This window comes from Polistes canadensis, unplaced genomic scaffold (assembly GCF_001313835.1).
Source record: "Polistes canadensis isolate GaletaPanama2010 unplaced genomic scaffold, ASM131383v1 scaffold_117, whole genome shotgun sequence".
NCBI lineage: Eukaryota > Metazoa > Arthropoda > Insecta > Hymenoptera > Vespidae > Polistes > Polistes canadensis.
The window spans coordinates 154,332-175,507 of NW_014569664.1; the positions used below are offsets into that span (position 1 = coordinate 154,332).

The following is a 21,176-nucleotide window of genomic DNA, read 5'->3' on the forward strand; positions in this document are numbered from 1 at the left end:
TATCTCGGGTTATAGGATTTAAATTATGTCTCCATTAAATATACACATTGCACGTTACCGAGTCTTTCGTGCTTATTCTTGAGAATAGTGTATATGAATAAAGCCACGAGCACAAAATTGACCAGTATTATTGTTCGTCTATAGATCACCATACTTGCATTAAAGTTAGTGAATATTCTCGAACGTACATACGTTATCTTTTCTCTTGATTAAGAAAGATAGATAGGTAAATAGATAGACAGATAGATAAATGCATAGATAAAGGAGAGAGATGGATAGAGAGAGAGAGAGAGAGAGAGAGAGAGAGAGAGAGAGAGAGAGAGAGAGAGAGAGAGAGAGAGAGAGAGGGAAAGAGGGAGAAAGAGGAAGAAAGAAATGAAAAGTTTAAGTAACAAAATTACAGATTGCTTAGGCGTGCAGAAGATAAATCTAAAAGGTTGATATTTTGATATTTAATTTTATTCTACTTTCGTTAATCCGAAAGTAGAAGATTCCCCCGTAATCGGATTTTTATTGCATCATCGAGCGCACTTCATAATCTTTCTTTTTTTCTTATTCATCTGAACAATCTTTGTCTGTCTCAACAATAAATCTCGAGAATCACCAAATTCCTATCATGACTCACTTAAGTCAATTACAAGTAACTGCTCGAACTTTCTAACCTTTATTTTATTTTTGTGCGCACAAACACGAATAAATTCGGCTTCGATAAAGCAAAAATGGTTTGTTTTTTTTAAGTTCGCGGAAGTTCGTTCTCCTTACAAGAGAACACAGGCCGTTCCGTGAATCACCCCAGAAATGAACATCGGCGTACCTGCGCCAAGTCCACCGTCGGTCTTCTCTTGTTCATCTTTTTCATATTCACAGTCGAAATAATGACTCTGAAAAATAAGTTTCTCATTAGATTAATTTAATCTTGGGGATTTTCAACACGTTGATTGCCGCACGCATTTCACGTTATTTTCCTGCCGCGCCAACATGAATTTTTTATTATGGGATGCATATTTTGTTGAAATTATTTTTACAATAAATAAAGGGAGTTGTATAATTGCGACATATAATACAATTTGTGACGAAAATATAAATTAGATAAGTTGTAGATTCTTTATTGATCAGCAGAAAACGTCGGTTTAGTTTATTCATTCATAATTATTATTTTTAGCAACAATTCTACTTAACTTCTTCTCCTACAACGACAAGTTAGTCTCATGGTAAGAAATTTAGGCCAAAAACAATAAGCACGAAAAATTGTTAGTTTGTTAGTTGTTTTGTTATTTTCTACCTGTTTGTGCTATTCGAAATAAATAATTCTCAAAATTTATTTGATATTTTAAATTTAATCTATAATTAATTAGAAGTATCGTGTTGATAAACATGGCACGATGTGAACATTTTTAATATATTTCGATGATATATATTATAATAAAATAGAAATAAAATTTAAAAAAAACGATAAAATAAAGAAACAATAAATATAATAAAAAATTAAGTAAAATATATATAAAAAATTGGTACTAAATAGTCAAATAATGAATAGAAAATAATTCAAATAATACATCAATAATTATAAAATGTACTATATAAATATACATATAATAAAATATCATACCTGACAATCAAGACATCTGCAATGATCGCTCATTTTACAAGTAATTCCCCATTGTTTGGCAACCGCTCTATAAAACTCTTTGCTTGATTTGTGAAGAATTTCTTTGGCAGGCTGCCTCCCTCCACCCCCTGGACCGCAACCACTACCACCACCACCACCACCTTCACCGCTAATGGCATTTTTATCCCTCTTTAATGCTTGTTGATGTTTTTCTTTATATTCTTCTACTTCGTCCATTTCTTCTTCTTCCTCATTATCAGCCGATTGCTCCATTCTCGTCTGAAATTTCAAAAGAAGGCTTTTTTATGTCACTAAAATGTTTATAACACACTAGTTTCGCACTTTTTTTGTTTTAGAAAATGTTCTTCCTAATTTAAATATTATGTACGAAAATTATATGAAAATAAATTGTAATCAAGATATTCATGAATTATTATAAAGGGTTTTTGATAAAATTGATGATAGTATTCTCTTCTGTCAGATATAATTTCGTACAAATTTCTGTCGCATGTAATGTCGCGAGAATATTGTATTTTTATTAGATTACGATACGTGTGATATTAATAATATATTATATTATGTATCCTGTATTATTGCTCGATCACTGGTTATAAACTACTGAAAAATAAATCAATATCGATGTTCGAATGAAATTATTGTTATTGCGTGATCTAATAAAGAATTGTCATTTTGTAATGATATATGATATTAATAGGAAAACTAATAAAAATGACTGTAATAAGTTTAATACAAAAACGTATTATAAATTATATACAAATGAATGAAAAAGATATTCAATTACCGATAGGAGATTCACCATTTGTTAGAAAGAAACATGACTTTTTCTTTTACTTCGAAATTCCAGTAGTGACACATAGCTAACATTGCAATGTTATGATGAAATATGTGCGGTCTACCGCACATACAATACCGAACATATACGTTTTAGTGTGACAAGTAAAGCGTAATTAATTAATTTCATATATTCGAATGATCGAATGAACAAAATAACTGCCCAAATAATAAAATCATTTTCTATATAAAATTGTATTTTATCATTTAAACGCATTAAAAATAAACTCGTATGATTAAAAGAAATAATATGAAATTATGAAAGTATATCGTATCTGTAATGTTATACTTTACACCTTCATTTTAAAAATTGCTACTTTAGATAATTTTTTATTTTAAGTATTTTGTTTATATTTTTTAATTACGTTACAGAAATTCAGTTCACTCGTTGAAAAAGTAAATCTAAACATTATAAATTGAAGCTGAAAATTATTAAATTTATATTATTTAATTTTATGGAAATTTTTTATATATCGTAAGAAGTGTTTAAAATCTGTTTTTTTATTGGTTAAACAGTAATTCAAGTTATTATAATTTATATTAGATTTACAAATTAACTTTTAACGATGATGATTAACCCTTAATTGATGATTGATTCAATCAACTAATTTGATAATCGTTTGATTAGTTTAACTTAATTCTTTAAATATCGAAAAATAAATAAGTAACATGGTAATTTAAGCGTACGTAAACGTTGCTGTTGTTTCAGCAATGATTTTATTTTCAGTTTAACGAGTGCCTAGTAGGTAATGTGCAGATAATTTCTGTAATTTTCAGATTACATAGAGAATTTGAGAAATGAAACAATTTTCGGCACTTTAATGGGTCACTCTAGTTAATCTGCAAATTATCTAGATAATCTGTAGAATAACTGATTTTGCACTTTAGCGGTAACATTAACATATTTAATTCATATAATATGTTTGAAAACGTAGATATTCATGAGTTTTAAATTTTTAGCACTTTTACCTCCGATTCCCAAACATGTATTTGTTGTACTTCCCAAACATCCGTAAGCAATCTTATCCTATATATACGTAGAAAAAAAAATTATAAAAATTCAATCGTTTCGATGCTAAGAATGAAACGAAAAAGGTGGATGTAACAAATATTGTGAAAATAAAATGTGAGACCTCTTCGAGAACGTGCTGATAAGAAGGCGGAGGCGAACTCGGCACCGTCGATTCGCTTCTAACGACCAAATTGTTGCCGTTCGTTCCAAGTGTATCCGATGTCAGCAAGTGTGGTGAATTAATCGAGTGCTGCTGGCAGGGATCTTCTGATTCTGTGCTGTTACTGCGGCTACCCTTGCTGCCGCCACTTCGCGACTTAGACATCTTTGAGAAACGAAGCTTGAATGGCGCCAGCTTGATCGATTTTCCTTTATCACTTCTTCAGTGCTGCAATATAAATGAAAATTCTCATTGATTTTCTTTTGCCCTTTTTACGATTTTATTTGTGAGAGAAGACAAAATTAGTTTGGTTTTTTTATTAATAAAAATTCATTCTGTTTCAAATTGTGTTAAAATGTAAGATTAAAGTGTACACGCACTCATTGATAAAAAAAAATACATTTTTTTTATGCTTTTTATTTTTTATTTTGTTTGGAATGCATGGATAGACAACAATTATGACATTCTGATAGCATTCCTCTTGTCTTTTTTACGATTGTATTCGTGACGAAATAATACATTTTTACTAATAAAAGTATGCTTTGTTTAAAATTATGGAAAATATTTGATTAAAATCTACATTTATATCGAAAATAGTAAAAGGAAAAAGAAAATATTTTTATATGGCTCTTATTTTTCGTTTTATTTGAAGAGCATGGTTTGAATACAGTTATGAAATCGGTTTCGGTTTTTGAAACGACTATGAAAACCGATAAAATGTTATAAATGTTATGAGTATAATGAATCTGTGATTTTTTTTAGTTTTTTGGAATCGATATTGTAAGTTCTATATTTAATCAGATCACAACCGATATAAAGCAGTAAAATCATAGTTGTATATTGAACCAATCTAATATCAGTTCTATAACCGCAATTAAATTATCTCATGCATACCAATTATAACGTTTTTTTCGATTTTCATAACTGTTCCGATCAAAACCGATATACATATACCAATTTAAAATAGTTTTTTTTTTTTAATATTATTTCAATGCCTGTCAGAAAGATTTTGTCGGAAGGCGAATTATATTGCTACGCTTTTTTTCGAATCCAATTGGATAACTACGAACCATCGGGAAAGTCGATATTTAGGACGCAAGCATTCATCCGCCCTGCCAAAGCACACTATGATCTGAACCCAGGAGAACTTCGATCTCTCCAGGGAAACTGATTCTACTTCACCACATTTCCACATTTCTTCAGAGGTGTAATCGAACAAAAAATCAGTATTTTATTGACATCAAACATCGACTAGTCAACATGTGATTGTTACTAGAAATAAAAATCTAAAAAGAACAAGTAAATACTATAAATTAAGTACTCTCTACGACCAAGAATATGGTATAAATTTTAAAAATCATTGAATATTAACGGATAAGGTAAACAATTTATTAATCAAATAACTTTACTTTATAAAATCTTATTTAAAAAAATATTATTTCGTTCGGAAAGTTATTAAAATCAGGTGATCCATATTAAATACAGTTACCTAGTTATTGTACATAAAAACAATGTCATAAAATCTTTATTTAGAATTATAAGCAAGAATTAGACTCTCTTGATTCACAATATTTTAATACTAATAAAAATTCTATATAGTATAATATCTATAGTATAATAATATATTTTTTGAAATTTCATATTTTATAAAATATCTTTAAATAAATTTTCCTGCAATAGTTGATCTTGTATTTTTTAAATACTTATCCAGGATTAGATCTTAACAGTATCCAATATAATATGCGATATAATCATGATTATTTCTTTATTTATAGTTATTAGTCGATGTTACGCGTTTGTTGGTTTCCATACTGATTAATGTTAAGAATCTGAGCTGACATATGTTACGTTGTACGTAAGTGCATTAATTTCTTTTGTTCTATGATCATTATTTTCCTCCTTGAAAGTTATTAATATGTAATCTAAGTACCCACTTAGGACGAGACTGCTTTTTTTATTTAGTATTTAACAAACGACCGGTATCCTATTGCGTTGTTATCGATAATCCATAATTCTCCGTCAATTGAGCGAACCATGCGCCCACATAACATTTCTGGAGGCATAAATAATTTTGAAGATCTTTAAAATTGCTGTTACTTAAAATGTATTCACTAAATTTTCTCTGTTTTGTTCTATATTTACTTAAAAAAAAGGGGTAAGCCGTCTTATTTTCCAGAATTAATCTGTATACATTACATATTTATATATCGTTGGTCTTTAATGCATAGTTCATAAACCTTATTTATATGTCTCCGGCAATTCGTAGACAATCAACGAAATTCATATTTTTATATTTTCAGATGTTAATGTGTTAAAAAAAAATTGATTTAAAATACAAAAAAATATGAATTCACAAGATATTATTAATTATAATATTTATACCCAACACACGAACCAAATAAATATGAAAAATGTTCTTTGTCGAATCAAACATAATGAACGTATTGTAACAGAGATGTTTGCTTAGATTTAGTTAGTTTATTCGAAAATGCAAGTTGCATCTTGTCCGTGTTATAAACGGCACTGCGCATTTACGTTAATGCTCGTTCAAGCGTAGTTTCCCAGTTAGTATGTTGGTTCCATAACTTTACGGAACACTTGTAACAAGTTTTCGAAACACTAGTGGCAGTTAATCCAAGGAACATAGGTTAAAAACCTGCTCTAGAATTATTCTAAAAATGAATGCGGACATGCAACCTCTCTATCGACGGGTTCCGTTATCTTTATTATCCGGATTCTATATTAAAAATTGGAATGCATTTTAGTTTTTTTAAATATTTTCTACTTATATTGTAAATGTATCGTTTGATTTTATAAAGTAGTTTTAATTAACTCTTTTTCTTTTAATGTTTACCGTAATAAGTAATTTAATATCTATAGTAACATGAAATTAAGTATTCCAATAAATCGGGAAAAGTGTTCAATTATTGATTAACATTTTAATTGTTACCAGTTAGCTGTTGCGATCTCTTGGAAAAGCGTATATCTAAATTGTGTCACTAAAAGCAGACGATGTAGCAAACACGGAGTATGTGTAGCTTTTATAATATTGAATTAAGTTGTAATCAAATAGTTGTTTTATATTTTTTATAAAATTAATAATTTTATTATCAATATTTATTTACTTGTTTAATGTAAATATATACAATAGTTTGAATATGAAAAAAAGAAACAAAATCAATTACGTAGAAAAATGATTAGAAATTTAATTCGTTTTTGTTGAATGATAATTGAGTGAAGCAACATACAATACATAATGGCACTTCGCAAGTTGAACTCCAATAAATTAATTCTTTTGGAATATTAATTTTGTAACAATGTAAACATCTTTATGTAGAATTAATTTTTGAAGATGTTCTTGATATATAATTTGAAAAATGTTTCCCGAAGTAGAATTGAAATTTTGATTTGAAAGAAACTTTGTTTGCACTATATTTTGTTTTCATTTTATTGTATTTCATTTTCGTCTCTCTAAATATTTAAATTATTTTAAAATTTACGAATTCATTTTGTTTTGTCATTAAAATTGCAATTGAAAATATGATAAACTAAAAGATGTAATTTATCATAAAAAAACTAACCACACCTGAGAATATGATACAAAAAGTACAAGCTGCATTGTTAATCGATAACATCATGGGAAATAGAAAATGTGCATAGACAATTGGTTAGAAGATTTCAAATATCTATTGAAGCAAACAGTCACCATGTTGAGTACCTATTACCCTATGTAATTGGTTAAAATTGCCTAATTATAGTAGTGTTTACATTTAAATACGAGTGTGTGACTTAATGTGTTTTAATTATCTTTAGATGTAAATATCACGAGAATAGATGATCGAAATGATATGGTTATACAAATCATTTTTATTCATTTTGTCATCCTCTAATAGAATATTGCAAAAAAAAATGTATAGTTTCATTTAAAAAAACCAAGTTGACTCTCAAATCTTGTAAAAAATATGATTTTAAGAAAAAATACGTTCAATCGTTAAATTTCCATTTGGCAATAGTACAACTTTTGCCTTTGAAGTTTTTTAATACGATTGTAAACAAATGAGATATTCAGGTATTCTCTTTATTGTGAATCACCCTAAATATTGGATGGATTAAAGTGAATTTAGATAATGGCATTGCCTTAAAATTGTTGAACTATTTCTTTTATATTGGTAAATTTATTACATACTCAATACTAACTGGAATGTTAGCAAATAACTGAACATTCTTCTCAATCTATGTTTTTGTAGTAAATTCTTTGTAGTAAATACGTAAATTTTGGAAACTGTTCGTTGGTGTATAAAACTGCTTATACGGATGTATTGAAATACATCAATAGTATGTAGATTGTACATGTTAGTTGATGGATTATTGTTAAATCAAATAATAGCATTGTCTTGTAACTATTTATTTGTATTGGAATGTGAAAATGTTCAAAACTAACTGAAATGCTATCGAATAACAGAACATACTTCTCAATCAATGTTTTTAAGTGTCCAATAACTATGTCGTTTACTTTATATCATTTTATCTCTAGATGGAAATAAAATGATGATTATTATGGAAATTAATAAGAAAATCAAATATGATTTGATATTATATAATAGAATATGAGAAAATTTCTCGGTTGCGAGTCAGAGTTGATGATCTATATAGGAGAAAGGGTGGATGGTAGAAACGTGTCCTGGAAGTGCATCGAGTGAATATACCAACTGCATCTGTCGTTGACCTACTAACCGACTTTTGAGATATTGTTGCTCTCGTCGAGAAGGATCGACTCAGCTACACCTGCGGCCATCGACTTTTGAACCATCGATTTCGGAACCTTAAGCTCGGTCGAAAGTGCTTCCGGCCACATGAAAACTTTCCCAGATTTTCGGAACAGTTTAAAAACCTTCTTTCCTCTATCTTTTATCCAAAACTCAGTTAAATCGAAGACGAGATTGTAACAATAGAAACATGGAGTTTAATTCAAAGACTCTTTTATGTGTTTTCCTTAGTTAACATCGAATCAATGGAAGGAAAATAAAACATTGTTAAATATCGAGCTTGGATTGAATTTTTTTTTAATATTAAACCATAGCTTTTCCCTCTCTCTCTTTCTCTCTTTCTCTTCTTTCAAAGAACAATTGTTCTATTAATTTTATTTGAAAGTTTCCTTTTATTCTTGCAAAATCAGTTAAGGGATAATGCAACTCTTAATATTTGAAAAAATCTGATGCATTGATGATATTTTGCTTCAAATTTAATCGATATTGTTAAAAATATTGATTTCGTGAATAAATTTTATATTTTTGTTTAATCTCTTAGAAAATCTCTCTATACAAAATTATCTTTAGCAAAGTGATTTAGGAAGATGGCAATTTAAAATCTCAGGTGAATACTAAAAAGTCTACAAAACTAAATCATCCTTATTTGTCTCAAAACAATGATTAATGATAGACTTTGTTAATAATGTAAGCAATATATTCGAATAAATATGGAAACCTAAAACAGTGAGATTTTAACAAGCCTATGTAATTTCATTGAGAATTAAAAAACACCTATGCCTGTTCAGTATAACAGAATGAAATGAAATGACACGATGTATGTTTTGTATATTTTCATGCTTGTAAGGAAGATAAAGAGTGAAATAAATAAAAAAAAAAATTTAATTTCATTGTCATCTGCAAAGATAGGAAAACAGAACGGAATTACATTTTCTTGCTTATTCAGCAAAGATATAAACGATTTTATAGCTTCAATGAGGCGTACAAAGCTAGTAAGAAACGGGGAAGCCATTTGAACAAAGAAAAAGATGGGAAAAGAAGGCAAAAGTACGTGGAGGACTCTGGATCAAAAGTTGAAAAGAGCTTTACTTCTTGAGAACAATGAAACTTCTTAGCGAAAAAATATTTACTGTTTCAGATAAGCTTGGAAAGGAATAATACTGTTTCTTAATATTAAAAATCGAAATACGTTAAAATTTAATAAGTAAATATAAGATCAAAAGAATGAACTCCCAATTAAATTTTACAATTAGATGAAGATAATTAGAGAACGTGTTTGAATAACGATCGAAGCGATTTGTTCTAACTATATAACATTGATGTTGCAATTAGATCCTCAAATGTGATATCACTTCATAGGGAAACTCCAAGGTTGATTACAAGCGCAATGGGGAGTAATTTGCTTTAAGTACAGAATGTCCCCTCTCTGTAATCAGGCATACTTCACATGGTTCAATCAATTTACAGAAAAAGAGAGAGAGAGAGAGAGGGGAGAGGGAGATAGATAGATAAATTTATAGGTAAAGGACCCTTTCTTGTTTACGATTCACAAATATTATTAATCTATAAATATCTGCGAATCTCTCGAATAAAATCCTCCCAACTCCCACCCTCCCAAATGGCTGGTAAAAATGACACAGATACCAAAGTTGTATTCCGTTATCAAGAAAGAAAAGAACAACTTAGTTTTGAATTGTCCAAACCGTATGTGTAAGAAAGTAGGGAAAGAGTTTGCTACTGGATGAATCCATGTGTCTGTCTGTAGGGATTGGAAGGATGCAGATCATTGGAATAAGACGATTTGTCGTCCTGTGCGACCCACATTCCGTCGTGTACGGAACGGAATAGGTAGCAAAGTAGGTTGTGCCCGTGGAAAAGGTAGCGGGGGCTGAGGGTTTGGGGGATGGTTGAATACTCAACCTAGCCACCCACCTCCTTTGCTCCTCATCCAGCCTCTTTCTCTGTCCTTCCTCCACCAACGACAGGAGTGGACGGTTTCGTGTCAGTGGACCGAGCTAGAAGCAGTGCAACCCATCCTGGGCTCGCACCTCTCGTCCTAGTTTCTCTCACACTTGTCTCCCCCACCCTAACTACTCTTCTCATCTCTTCCCTCCTCTTCCCTTCTCTTCCCTTCTCTTCCCTTCTCTTTGCCACTTTTCCCTCCCTTCTATTCTCTCCTCTTCACGAGGTACGTCCTACCTTGTACTTTCCCAACATTACCAACTCCACCATCGTTTCCGACACCTCTACGACTTTCCAATTGCATCCTTCTTTCTTTCTTCCTTCCTTCCATTTTCTTAGATTTCGTATTTACCTAGTTCCTGACTATGCAACTTCGACTGTTCTATAAGAATTCTTCTCTTTATCTTACCTACCGCATTTATCTATAATATTTTTAACCTTCTATGGCCCCGTTTAACTTTCAGGTAACATGCTAATTTTTCGACATTTTACCAAATAATTTTAGTTTTTTTAATAACATGGCGTATATATTCGGGTTGTTACCTGAAAGTAACACAGTGAATTTATTGTAATAAAATTGTTTAAACTAGAAAATTTTTTTTCATCTGTATATATACGTTCATAATTGTTGATTTTCCGTTCCATCAACTTTTTTATATTTAAAACAAAATTTCGGCCCACATAGTGGGTTAACTTTAGACTATATTTAGGACTAACTACAAGACAATAAACTTCTATTTTGTAATATTAAAGCTTAGTTCTATTTAAAAGAAAAATTGATTTTACTATTTTATTTTCCTACTGTTCTTTTTGTTGCTCTGGGATCGATTTATTATCTTTATTTAATATACAGGATATCTCAGGTTTTAATCATCAAACTTTGTCATTATATTCTATGGCACTAAATAAAAAAAAAATGTTATGTAATCATAGGTTACATAAAGCCTTATTAAAAAGTTATAACAGAAATACGGAATATAAGTAATAATAATAGTAACCTACTTGCTGTTACTACGAGCATTGGCTCAAATAGATCAATGTATTTATTACTTAACATAATTGTTACTTCCAAGGTTAATTAATATACTATTTCGAAATGTCTACCGTTCTTGATAATGCATGATTGACAGCTATCAAAGATCGAATTTGTAACTTACTAATATCTATTACTAGTTTTAATTACTAGTGAAATTTTTCCTTATTTGGTGCCATAGAATATACTGACAAAGTTCGAACATTAAAACTAGGATACCTTCTATATTTATGTATCCTAAAAATATTTTTATAATTGTTTTATATTGTTTATTTCTCAAAAAATCATTACGCTGTGTTGACATTATCAAATTTTTAAGTAATACAAACTTTTTCATTCTGTTCTTCATCATTGTCATTCATAGATTATCTTTGATCTCGATCGTACTACCTTTTGTTCAATACACAAACATTATCAAAGTGACATTTCAATAGAAGATTTGCTTAAGCCTGTGACAAACCTTTGTTCCTATTGTGAGGATTGGAGAATGGTATGTATGAGAAAAGACGATTAAGACAGTTAAGACGGTTAAAACGGTTAAAACAGACAGAAAATTACTCCCTTGTTGCATACGCATCTTTTTGGGATTGTCAGGCGATACCGTTTGGGCCAATCACCTGATTGATGGGTGGAAGGCTTCGTTAAGGAATGCGGGGAATAACGAAGGATGATGGAGGGGAGAATATGTATACATATATGCGTGACGAAAAGGATTGACAGGGAGTATGCTAATTGTATTGTAATTACGACAAGTGTTTTGCGAGAGCATCGAAGAAGTAAGTTCGACAATATCTTCGTTAAGTAAAGCGAGTCAATTAATTTAGATTATAGATACTTACTATTTTATTCTATCTTATCTCATTATATTCTATTATATCTTATATATTAAACGTTATTAAATATTAAATAAATAAAATAAATTAATAAATATATAAAATAAATCTTACACTATCAACACAAGACCATTCTGTATTATAAGTCCACTATGTTGTTACTGCCAAAGATTTCCTATAGTGTCTAGTAGTTATCGAAATAGTCTTGAGCTTACTCGTATATGTTATAACAATGATAGTTTTAATGTTTAATATTATTTCTACCATGGTATTTTGCATACCTATTTCGATCAAAAGGTGTCTTTTGACAAGTTTGCGTTTGAATACAAATATCTTGGAAATAATAATTTAAAAACTAATTTAAGATTGGAGCAAAAGGATACCACATAATTAATTCAATAACCATTACAGGAATAGTCAAAAATTTATTGAGAAAAAACGATTAAACTAGTTTTAACTAGAAATTTCAGAAAAGGTGTCTTTTTGTGATTATGTGATTAACAACAGTATTTTTGTCTTATCAACGTGCCAATTGGCTAGTCAACGTGTTAAAAAAAAAGCTTTTATTTCTACGTTGGATTACTACAATAATTCCTGGTCGATTTCTAAATTAAAGATACGTGGGCATGGTTATTAATATGGATGAGTGATCCGTACGGAAAAACAAAAAACAAAAAACAAAAACCATACACTACTGATTCTAGAAAGGCCGTAAAAAGATACGACCTCTTTGATAGTATTGATTAGTATTGTTAGTAGGAAGGAGATTCAAACTCGTAAAAGGGAGAATGAAAAAAAGACAATTATAACTTGTTGTTAGTTGCACTCGGCATATTTATACTAGTGAAAAAGAATCCTATCCACAGCAATTGCAATCGGTAGGTGTGCGCTATTCGTAAGGAAAACTCTGGCAGAAATTATGCAGAGATGAAAGGGTTAAAGGAACTAAGTTTTCTAATACATATTTTTGTATTGTATCCACTTTTACAAAAATACAACAAAGATATGAAAGACATGTAACGATGCTCTACTTATTTTCCTATTGTGTTATCGTTCCGTATCAATATGGATAAATAAGTATTATATTTTTTTAGGTATGAAAATGTAAAATGGGAATACCAAAAGTATATAATTATATTATGTATTACGTATCCATGTTCTTGGGCTGAAAGATTCCAGTAGCACCATCTCATCGCGTTAGCACGGTAAATCTTTCTGTTGTTTTCTTTATAAAATTAGTCTATTTTAGTCATTATATCAATTATCATTTGTGCAATGTTCTCAACATAGTCCAGTCATTATACAAGGACAGTTAGAATTAATCAAACACTTGAATATATCTGTTTGATTTAAAGTTACAAAGTATACAAAGTATATCTGTACGAGCAATGTGTATAATGAGGAAGTATTCCACAGATTACCTGCTCATTTTATTGAATGCCTACAGGGTTTCGGTCAATCAATAAAATTTACTTCAATTGACTGTGTGAAGAGTACGAGGGCTAGGGGAGTAAAGTGTTTCTAAGCTCGTGTAAGTGAAATAAACCATGGAAATTTAGAAATGTGTACACAGTGTCCTTAATAAGTTTCGGTTAATTTATAAAATGTGCTTCAGTTAAATGTATTTAGAGCACAACGAGGTGGGGAGGAGAAAAAATTAGTGGATGTAAGATTTGGCGAGCAAGCTGGCCATAATATGGATTCGTTACGTTTACTCCTTGATTTTGATCAATGGGGATACTTAAAAAACAACGTTTATCGGAAAAAACCAACTACTGCGGAGGACATGAAAGAAAGAATGATCAGCCGCATGAGCTAAGAAAAGGAGAAAGAAGAAAACACCGAAAAATCAGTTTTAATCTTTCCATTTTGTTTATATTGTTTCTTTCAATATTTCAACAATGATCAATAGTAAGTGAAAAATCTATACGACCTAAATTATAGAACATAGGAAAAGCAACAAAAAATAATGTTGTCGCAATTTTTATATTACGATGGAGAACCGAGTTATCATAAAAAAAAAACAAATTTCCCCCACTCGTTCAAGATGGCAGAAAAAGCTCATATGAAATCGTGGTCAAAAATTTGAGGTTAAGTCTTTCTGAGCCCCCCTACATCATTTTAAAAAATTCGTTTTCTCATTTACGTTACAAAATAAAGCAAAATTTAGGGTATTCGAAAATAAAGTATTGCGAGAAATCATCGGTGCTAAACGCGATGAAGAAACGGGAGTTTGTTGAGTGTTCAAATTAAAACGGGCTAATACTTAACGAAGTTTAGATGTTTTGTGTTTTGAATATTAAAAATAAAAATAAAAATGTATGTCTACTCAAAGAAAAAAGACGCTGAACTATAAAGATTAAGTTGCTGAAGAAGTCCTAATAAAGGGACGAAACGTCCAACTTAGTTAAATTAAGTTCTACTTCTTTTTTTATGTCCAAGTTCCCTGTGATACCTTCTCATTAAGAATTTTATTTTTGGACGAGAGAAAAAACTGATTAAACGGGAGAATTTTGACACCTACACAACGTAGAATTACATCAATTATACAATCTTATGCAGATAGAAGTCGTCGAATGGGCAGATTAAAGACACGAGATAATTTAAAGAAAACAACAGCTAATTATTACATCAATATACAATTGTTAGTGGTAGACCTAATGGAAAAAGACCATTGGGTAGACCAAGTCATAGGTAAGAAGATAATATTAGAATGGATAATATAAGAAATAAAAAAAATGAAAAATAATTGAGGAAAAAAAAAGTTTCCCTGTCGAGGAATCGATCCGACGACATCAGAGATATGAGACTGCGCAGCTACCGAGAAAAAGAAATAAGTTTAATATAAAAATTTTTGTAAAATTTCTCTAATTTCGTTGTTTCGCAAACGGTTGAAGATCTCGTTTTTTTTTAAAAAAGTACAATTTATATTTTCATAGACTACTATAAGTGTACAAAGTTTAAAAAAAATCTGAGCCTCTTGTACTCCGGTCTCCTTTTGTTAACGAAATGATGTACGAGGGTTGCGAAAGGGGGATCTTGCTCAGGAACAGGAACATTGGCGGGATTTGATATTTGCAGCAATAAGCTTTCGAATTCCTAACACCACCTAATAATAATAATAATAATAATAATAATAATAATAATAATAACCATAATAATACAAATAATGACTTACCAAGATAAAACATTTGAAATGCATTTTTATCGTGATAGATCATACACGGATGATACGCAATACTAATACGCAACGTGATACTATACGAGAATAATCAGCAAATGGATATCTATGTTTACAGATCGTTTGATGCAACACATCAATTTTCCACTTCGATGACTACTTCCGTATCAATTAATTTACAATTAGTTCGCTCCGATCAAAACTTCAAATAATGCAATTCGAAAAATTTTTCTTGTATTTTAGAAGAAAAAGCAAATTGAGGAATAAAAAAAAAAGAAAAGGGAAAAAAGAATTCAAAATAAGGACTTTTCTTTCTCTCTCTCTCTCTCTCTCTCTTTGGTTTTTTTCTAAATAAACATTTCTATATGACAAGAACGTTCGATTTGATCGAACGAAAACGGATACTTTCCTCAGCTGAAATATCAGCCCTATGCTATCGTTACGAAATATCGAAAGCTCAATATCAACGTCGAGCTTTCTCGAACCAACGTCAAGTTTTTCTAAAGACCTTGCTTAAAAGACCACACGATCAATGATTCCCGCCCTTGGTGACATTGAAAAAATTCATTCGAAAAGAAAACATTTCACAAAATTGTATTTTGAAGATTGATCAGTAGAGAATAAATCTAATATGTATCATACATACCTGCAAAATATATATATAAATTAAATATATACATATATATATTGTTATGTTACCAGGATAGTGGAAAATCAGCCAATGTTAGCAATTTCCCGGCATTGTTCTCAATGCAAAGCGTTTGTCAACAATGTAGAAAACAGAAGAATTCTTACTGACTTTTCCTAAGCATTGAACATAACACTTAGACATTCTATAGAACACCAAATGCTATTTAGGTAATATTGAAAAGAATACATTATCGGACAACAGGCACACACACACACACACAATGCCCCCTCTCTCCACACATTAACACACAGAAAAGCGAGCACTTAGCGAATTATTGAGATTGTGCGTGCCGCTATACTACGCGTACCTCTATAAACTGAAACTTAGTCAATGCAGGTGTGTTATTATATAGGGTCCACTGTTACTTATTGTAGTAGAAGATTATATTACGTTTAGACCAATATTCATAGAGATTTCCATGAAAAATGTGTATCTTTTGTTCCTTATCGTATCGGAAGATATATATATATATAAACGGGTTTAGAACGAAATATTTTATATTTGCTTTTTTATTTTACCAGCTTTTCATTTGTCATTCTCAAGAATTTCTAGGAAATGTGAGAGATATGAATACATTTCCGACTTTGTCGAAAAACGCTTGGACAAGTCCGAAAGACATTGCCTGATTTTCCACTATTCCGGTAATATATATATATTTTGTAGATATTTTTTAAATATATATATATTTTGTAGATATTTTTTAAATATATATATATATATTTGTATATATTATATTCGTACAGTTAATCAATAAATACCTACAAAGCTTTTTTTTTATTTCAAAAAAGTTTATAACGTTTCATATATGACAATGCTAAGAAAAATATGGCCCTCGAGACAATATTAAGTTTCACTGCCATTTTCTTCAAACTTTTGTATTAATAATTTAAATTAGTAGAATATGTGCCATTATTAACCGATTCGCAATAGCGACCTTTTTAAAAAGGGTGTACCTAAGTTGTATTATCAAAATAAAACGATGATGAATATACTTGTCTTATTTTCATATTACTACTTAATATTACTTGTTTTAATATTGAATTCGATTGTAATCAGAGATGATTGTTTTATTTTTTTATAAAATTAATAAATTTATTACTAACGTTTATTTATTAACTTAATTTAGATATTTAGTTTGTATATGAAATAAAAAAATTAAACTAATCAATTATTTAAAAAAATGATTAGTTAAAAATTGAATCCGCTGTAGTTGAAAGATAATTACGTAAAGCAAGGTACAATACGTAATGGCACTTTAAATGGAAACAAAATATTTGTTATGATATTTGCAACATTTTTTCAATATTACTTAAAAGACAGGTATATAAAAAATTATACTTTTATTTATAAAAAAAAATTCCACTGAAAGGGCTGATAACAAATTCACTATATTCACATTATCTTTTCTAACAATTACATATTCATTATGTTTCCAAATTACTATTTTAAGTGACTCCTACAATTATATTACCTGCAGCTATTAAGAATTCATAAAGGTATGGATAGTACTATACATGACTCTTATTATATTATCGAAAAAGTAGCCTAACCCTTGTACATGATACTGTACAAGTTTAAAAAGAAATTATCTCCATCATTCCATTCGGTAAACGCGAATCGCAATAATTTTTTTTCAGGGTGATTAATTGGAATCCATGATAGGAAGAAGTGCTGTATCATATAGAAGTGTTTTGAACGAAAATTTATTTCATCGGTTTTCGAGCCGTCTAAGTGTTCTCCAATCCCTGTTTCACTTCATTTAGGTCAGCTATTATATATCAGATTGGCTTTGTTCAAGGTAGAGTAAACCGTTCCAATGTTTCTTAAACCTTTTGTTCTATTTTTTATATAATTAAATATATATATATGTGCAGTTTTATAAAATCAATTTTCAAATGTTAATAAGAATCAAAATTCAAATAAAAGCAAATGTTATTTTAATTATTATTCTTTCAATTAACGTAAACCACCTCTATTTTTACTAAAAAACTACAGTCATAATTAAATGTAAATCACTTTAATATTCATTACTGTAGGATTTATGAAAAAATTTGATTGTTGGATTAATTAGACCGGGACTCGAATCTGAGTTTTTCTACTTTTCAGGCGACTACTCAACCCATTAAGTTATCCAAAGCCCTTGGTCAATTTCATTACGAATGTTCATTTTATATTGCAATGGGTTGCTCTTCTTACACTATGTATGTTATTAGTATCACAGTATTATATTATCATATTATCATTATCGTTATCATATTATTTTAAACATAAATTATAATGTTGTATAATTGATTGAGGAAAAAGTTTCTTCGAATTTTGTTACCAGATGCTTTTGGATCGCATAACATTGATGATATTTATTGGATTTAATAATAATTGCGTGTGTTTGAAAGATAACATATCAAAAAATAATTTATATTTAAATGTATGATATTTGTTTGTCCAGTTAAAAGTTATAGTGTCTTGAACATGAGTGCAAATAAAAAAGAAATTCAATACATTTTGAAATATTATTACAAAAGAAAGTAAGGTGAGATGGGTTATTAATAAAATTTGTGATGTTTATAGACACAATACAGTATCAAAATGTGATAAACAAGCGTTTCCAATCTGGAAATTTTCATATAAAAAATTCACCTCGCTCTGGTCTACCAATGATTGGAAAAGTCGATGAAATCATAGACTACAACGGATTATTACTTTACCTCAAAAAGGAAAAAAGGTGATCGAACGAAATGACAGACATTTAGTTGAATAAACTTCATTTAAAATATAAAAAATAAAAATCTTGTTTCACTTTTTCATGAAAATATAAAGAAAATTTTTCTCCAATCAAATATTTAGCATATATAATTACTATTGTTGTTATCATTATTAATATTATTATTTTACACATAATTGTGAGAGTATTAAATTTATAATTAGACATCCCTTTCTTATGAAGGATCCCTTTATTTTCACCTGTGCTTCTTGGTTTCCTTCTCTGCAAATCTGGTTCTACCCTTTAGATACCAAGAGTGATTATTTCAAGCACTTTCTATAAAGATAAATTGTCACAAATTATTAGAACACAAAAATGGCTTTGACTTCGAAACAAGGTCAAATAGGACGCATGTTTACATGAACCTTTTTTTATTGTTTAATGTTCCCGTTTACATATTATGACACGTTCTGTATTTTAATTCATAAGTTCCCAGTTATTTATACTGTTGATAACGCCCATTACCGAAAATGCATGCCTGCCTCTGCGGTTATCCTTATTAATTCGTCGCGGACTCGCTTTGCTTCCCTAACTGTACGCGCTCCGGTTAACAAGTCGACTACATAGAAATCCTCTTTAAGGCTCTCGGGAATCGGTGAATTTCGTCGCTCGCGAGTTGGTAAGAACGCGTTGCTAAGAACGACGCGGAGGCGGTTCCATAAGTTACTGTATTTAATCTATATGCTTTCACGGACTCATTTTCCTGTCGACGCCAAAGTATAGTTTGGTATTTGCGATCGCGCGGRTYCATTATTATCTGCCGATACATCTTCGCGATGTCCGCGGTAATAGCGATAGCGCGTGATCTAAATCTTACTAAAAGTGTAAACAGATCCTCCTGTATGGTCGGACCAACCATTAATACTTTATTCAAAGATTTCCCGTTGCTGGTTTTTGCCGACGCGTCGAACACTACTCGCAATTTGGTCGTAAGACTAGTATGCTTTAATACAGCATGATGCGATAAATAGAATGTATCTTCGTGGGGTCCCCCTTCTATCCTTGTCATGTGACCTAGTTCTTCATATTCGGATAAGAATTTAATGTATTCATTTCTAATTTCCGGCTCGCCCGACAATAACCGCTTTAACGCGTGAAATCCTCGCAACGCATGAAATCCTCGCAACGCGCTCGCGTACGAATCGCCTAACTGATTCTCTTCCTTGAATGGCAGCCTTGCTACACATCTGCCTGTATCATCCCGTCGCATGTGGCTTTTATAATGCACTTCGCACAAATTTTCCTCGTGCGACCTAATACTAGTCTTAGTTACTTCTTCAATCTTCCAAAATTTCTCCAATAATCAATTCAATTCTACTGTATCTGTGTAGCAGTTAACGCTCCGCGAACTACGCGTGGCTCCTGTTTTCATAACGAGCCATCCTGACACAGTTCCTGGTGCCATTAACTTTCATTCAATCTAATGCTCTGACCTGAGCGTCATAGTAATGTAAAATTCTCGACACCGAGACTCGCGTCGATATTCGCGGTCTCATGAAATTTGTGATCTGCCAAATGGATCTCTGCCGGCATAACTAATTCTTCTTGCGAAATTCGTTGCGAGGGTAACCGATTCGTTACAACTGGAGATAATAAAAATTTCAATTCTACCGCAATTTTCTGCTCGCGATTTCAAAGTAAATATTGGTACGTCCATGACTTGCTTGGATATTCGTACAAAATTCCCGAAAATAGATCATATAGATCATTAAAAAATGCGCTTCGGAACCTGAATCCAAGAGACCAAGACGCCTGTGCGGTCTGCCATCAAGATCTAGCAAATGCACCACTGCCGCAGCATCACAAGTGCACGCGAGTGATTGAGCTTTACATGTGCATCATGCACTTCCGATACCGCCTGGATACGCAAACWCGTGATGCCCACCGTTGCACCTTCTGCAACGGCCTCTTTCACATGTAACAACTCACAATGMCTGCCTTTGCRCTTTTCTGCAGCAGYCTTTCTTAATACATGTGCAAACTTATAATCAGCTTGAAAACAATTCAAGCACAAATTGGCGTTAACCACGATTCTCTTGCGCTCTTCAGGCTCGGCCCTCCGTAACAACTCACACTCCGATGGATGATTGCTTCTCACGGCATATGCCACACGAGATGGTTGCACTCAAGAAATACACTTGAACTTATCTTTGGTCGGTACTTCGCGGCCAACTTCGCGGAGAATTACAACGCGGCTCGTCACGCATCGATTTCCTTAAACGAAAATTTCTCTCAGGTCCAAAACGGCGCGTTCCTTCTGCTATTGTCAATCCTCCTCGGCTTTTCTGCCGGGGTGGCGCTTACTAGCGCATTTCC

At 31.0% G+C, this 21,176-nt stretch overlaps 2 protein-coding genes across 4 annotated transcripts in view; both read right to left on the minus strand.

The window, feature by feature from the left end:
- Nucleotides 1-313: 313 nt before the first annotated feature.
- The window catches only part of LOC106787872, a 34,160-nt gene continuing 13,297 nt past the window's right edge, over nt 314-21,176 (minus strand). For 2 of the 3 annotated variants that reach the window (XM_014750599.1, XM_014750600.1), the window contains exons 2-4: nt 3,595-3,861; nt 1,610-1,888; nt 314-881 (exon numbers count right to left, since the gene is read on the minus strand). In XM_014750599.1, the coding sequence (XP_014606085.1) occupies nt 759-881; nt 1,610-1,888; nt 3,595-3,798 (606 nt within the window). In that variant the 5' untranslated portion in view covers nt 3,799-3,861 and the 3' untranslated portion in view covers nt 314-758. Of the gene's footprint in view, nt 882-1,609; nt 1,889-3,594; nt 3,862-4,703; nt 4,720-21,176 lie in introns of those variants that run through there. The other variant, XM_014750601.1, reaches the window with a different exon arrangement.
- LOC106787862 lies at nt 19,420-20,070 on the minus strand. The gene has a single exon (XM_014750587.1). It carries the CDS (start codon nt 20,068-20,070, stop codon nt 19,420-19,422), a length of 651 nt encoding a protein of 216 aa, XP_014606073.1.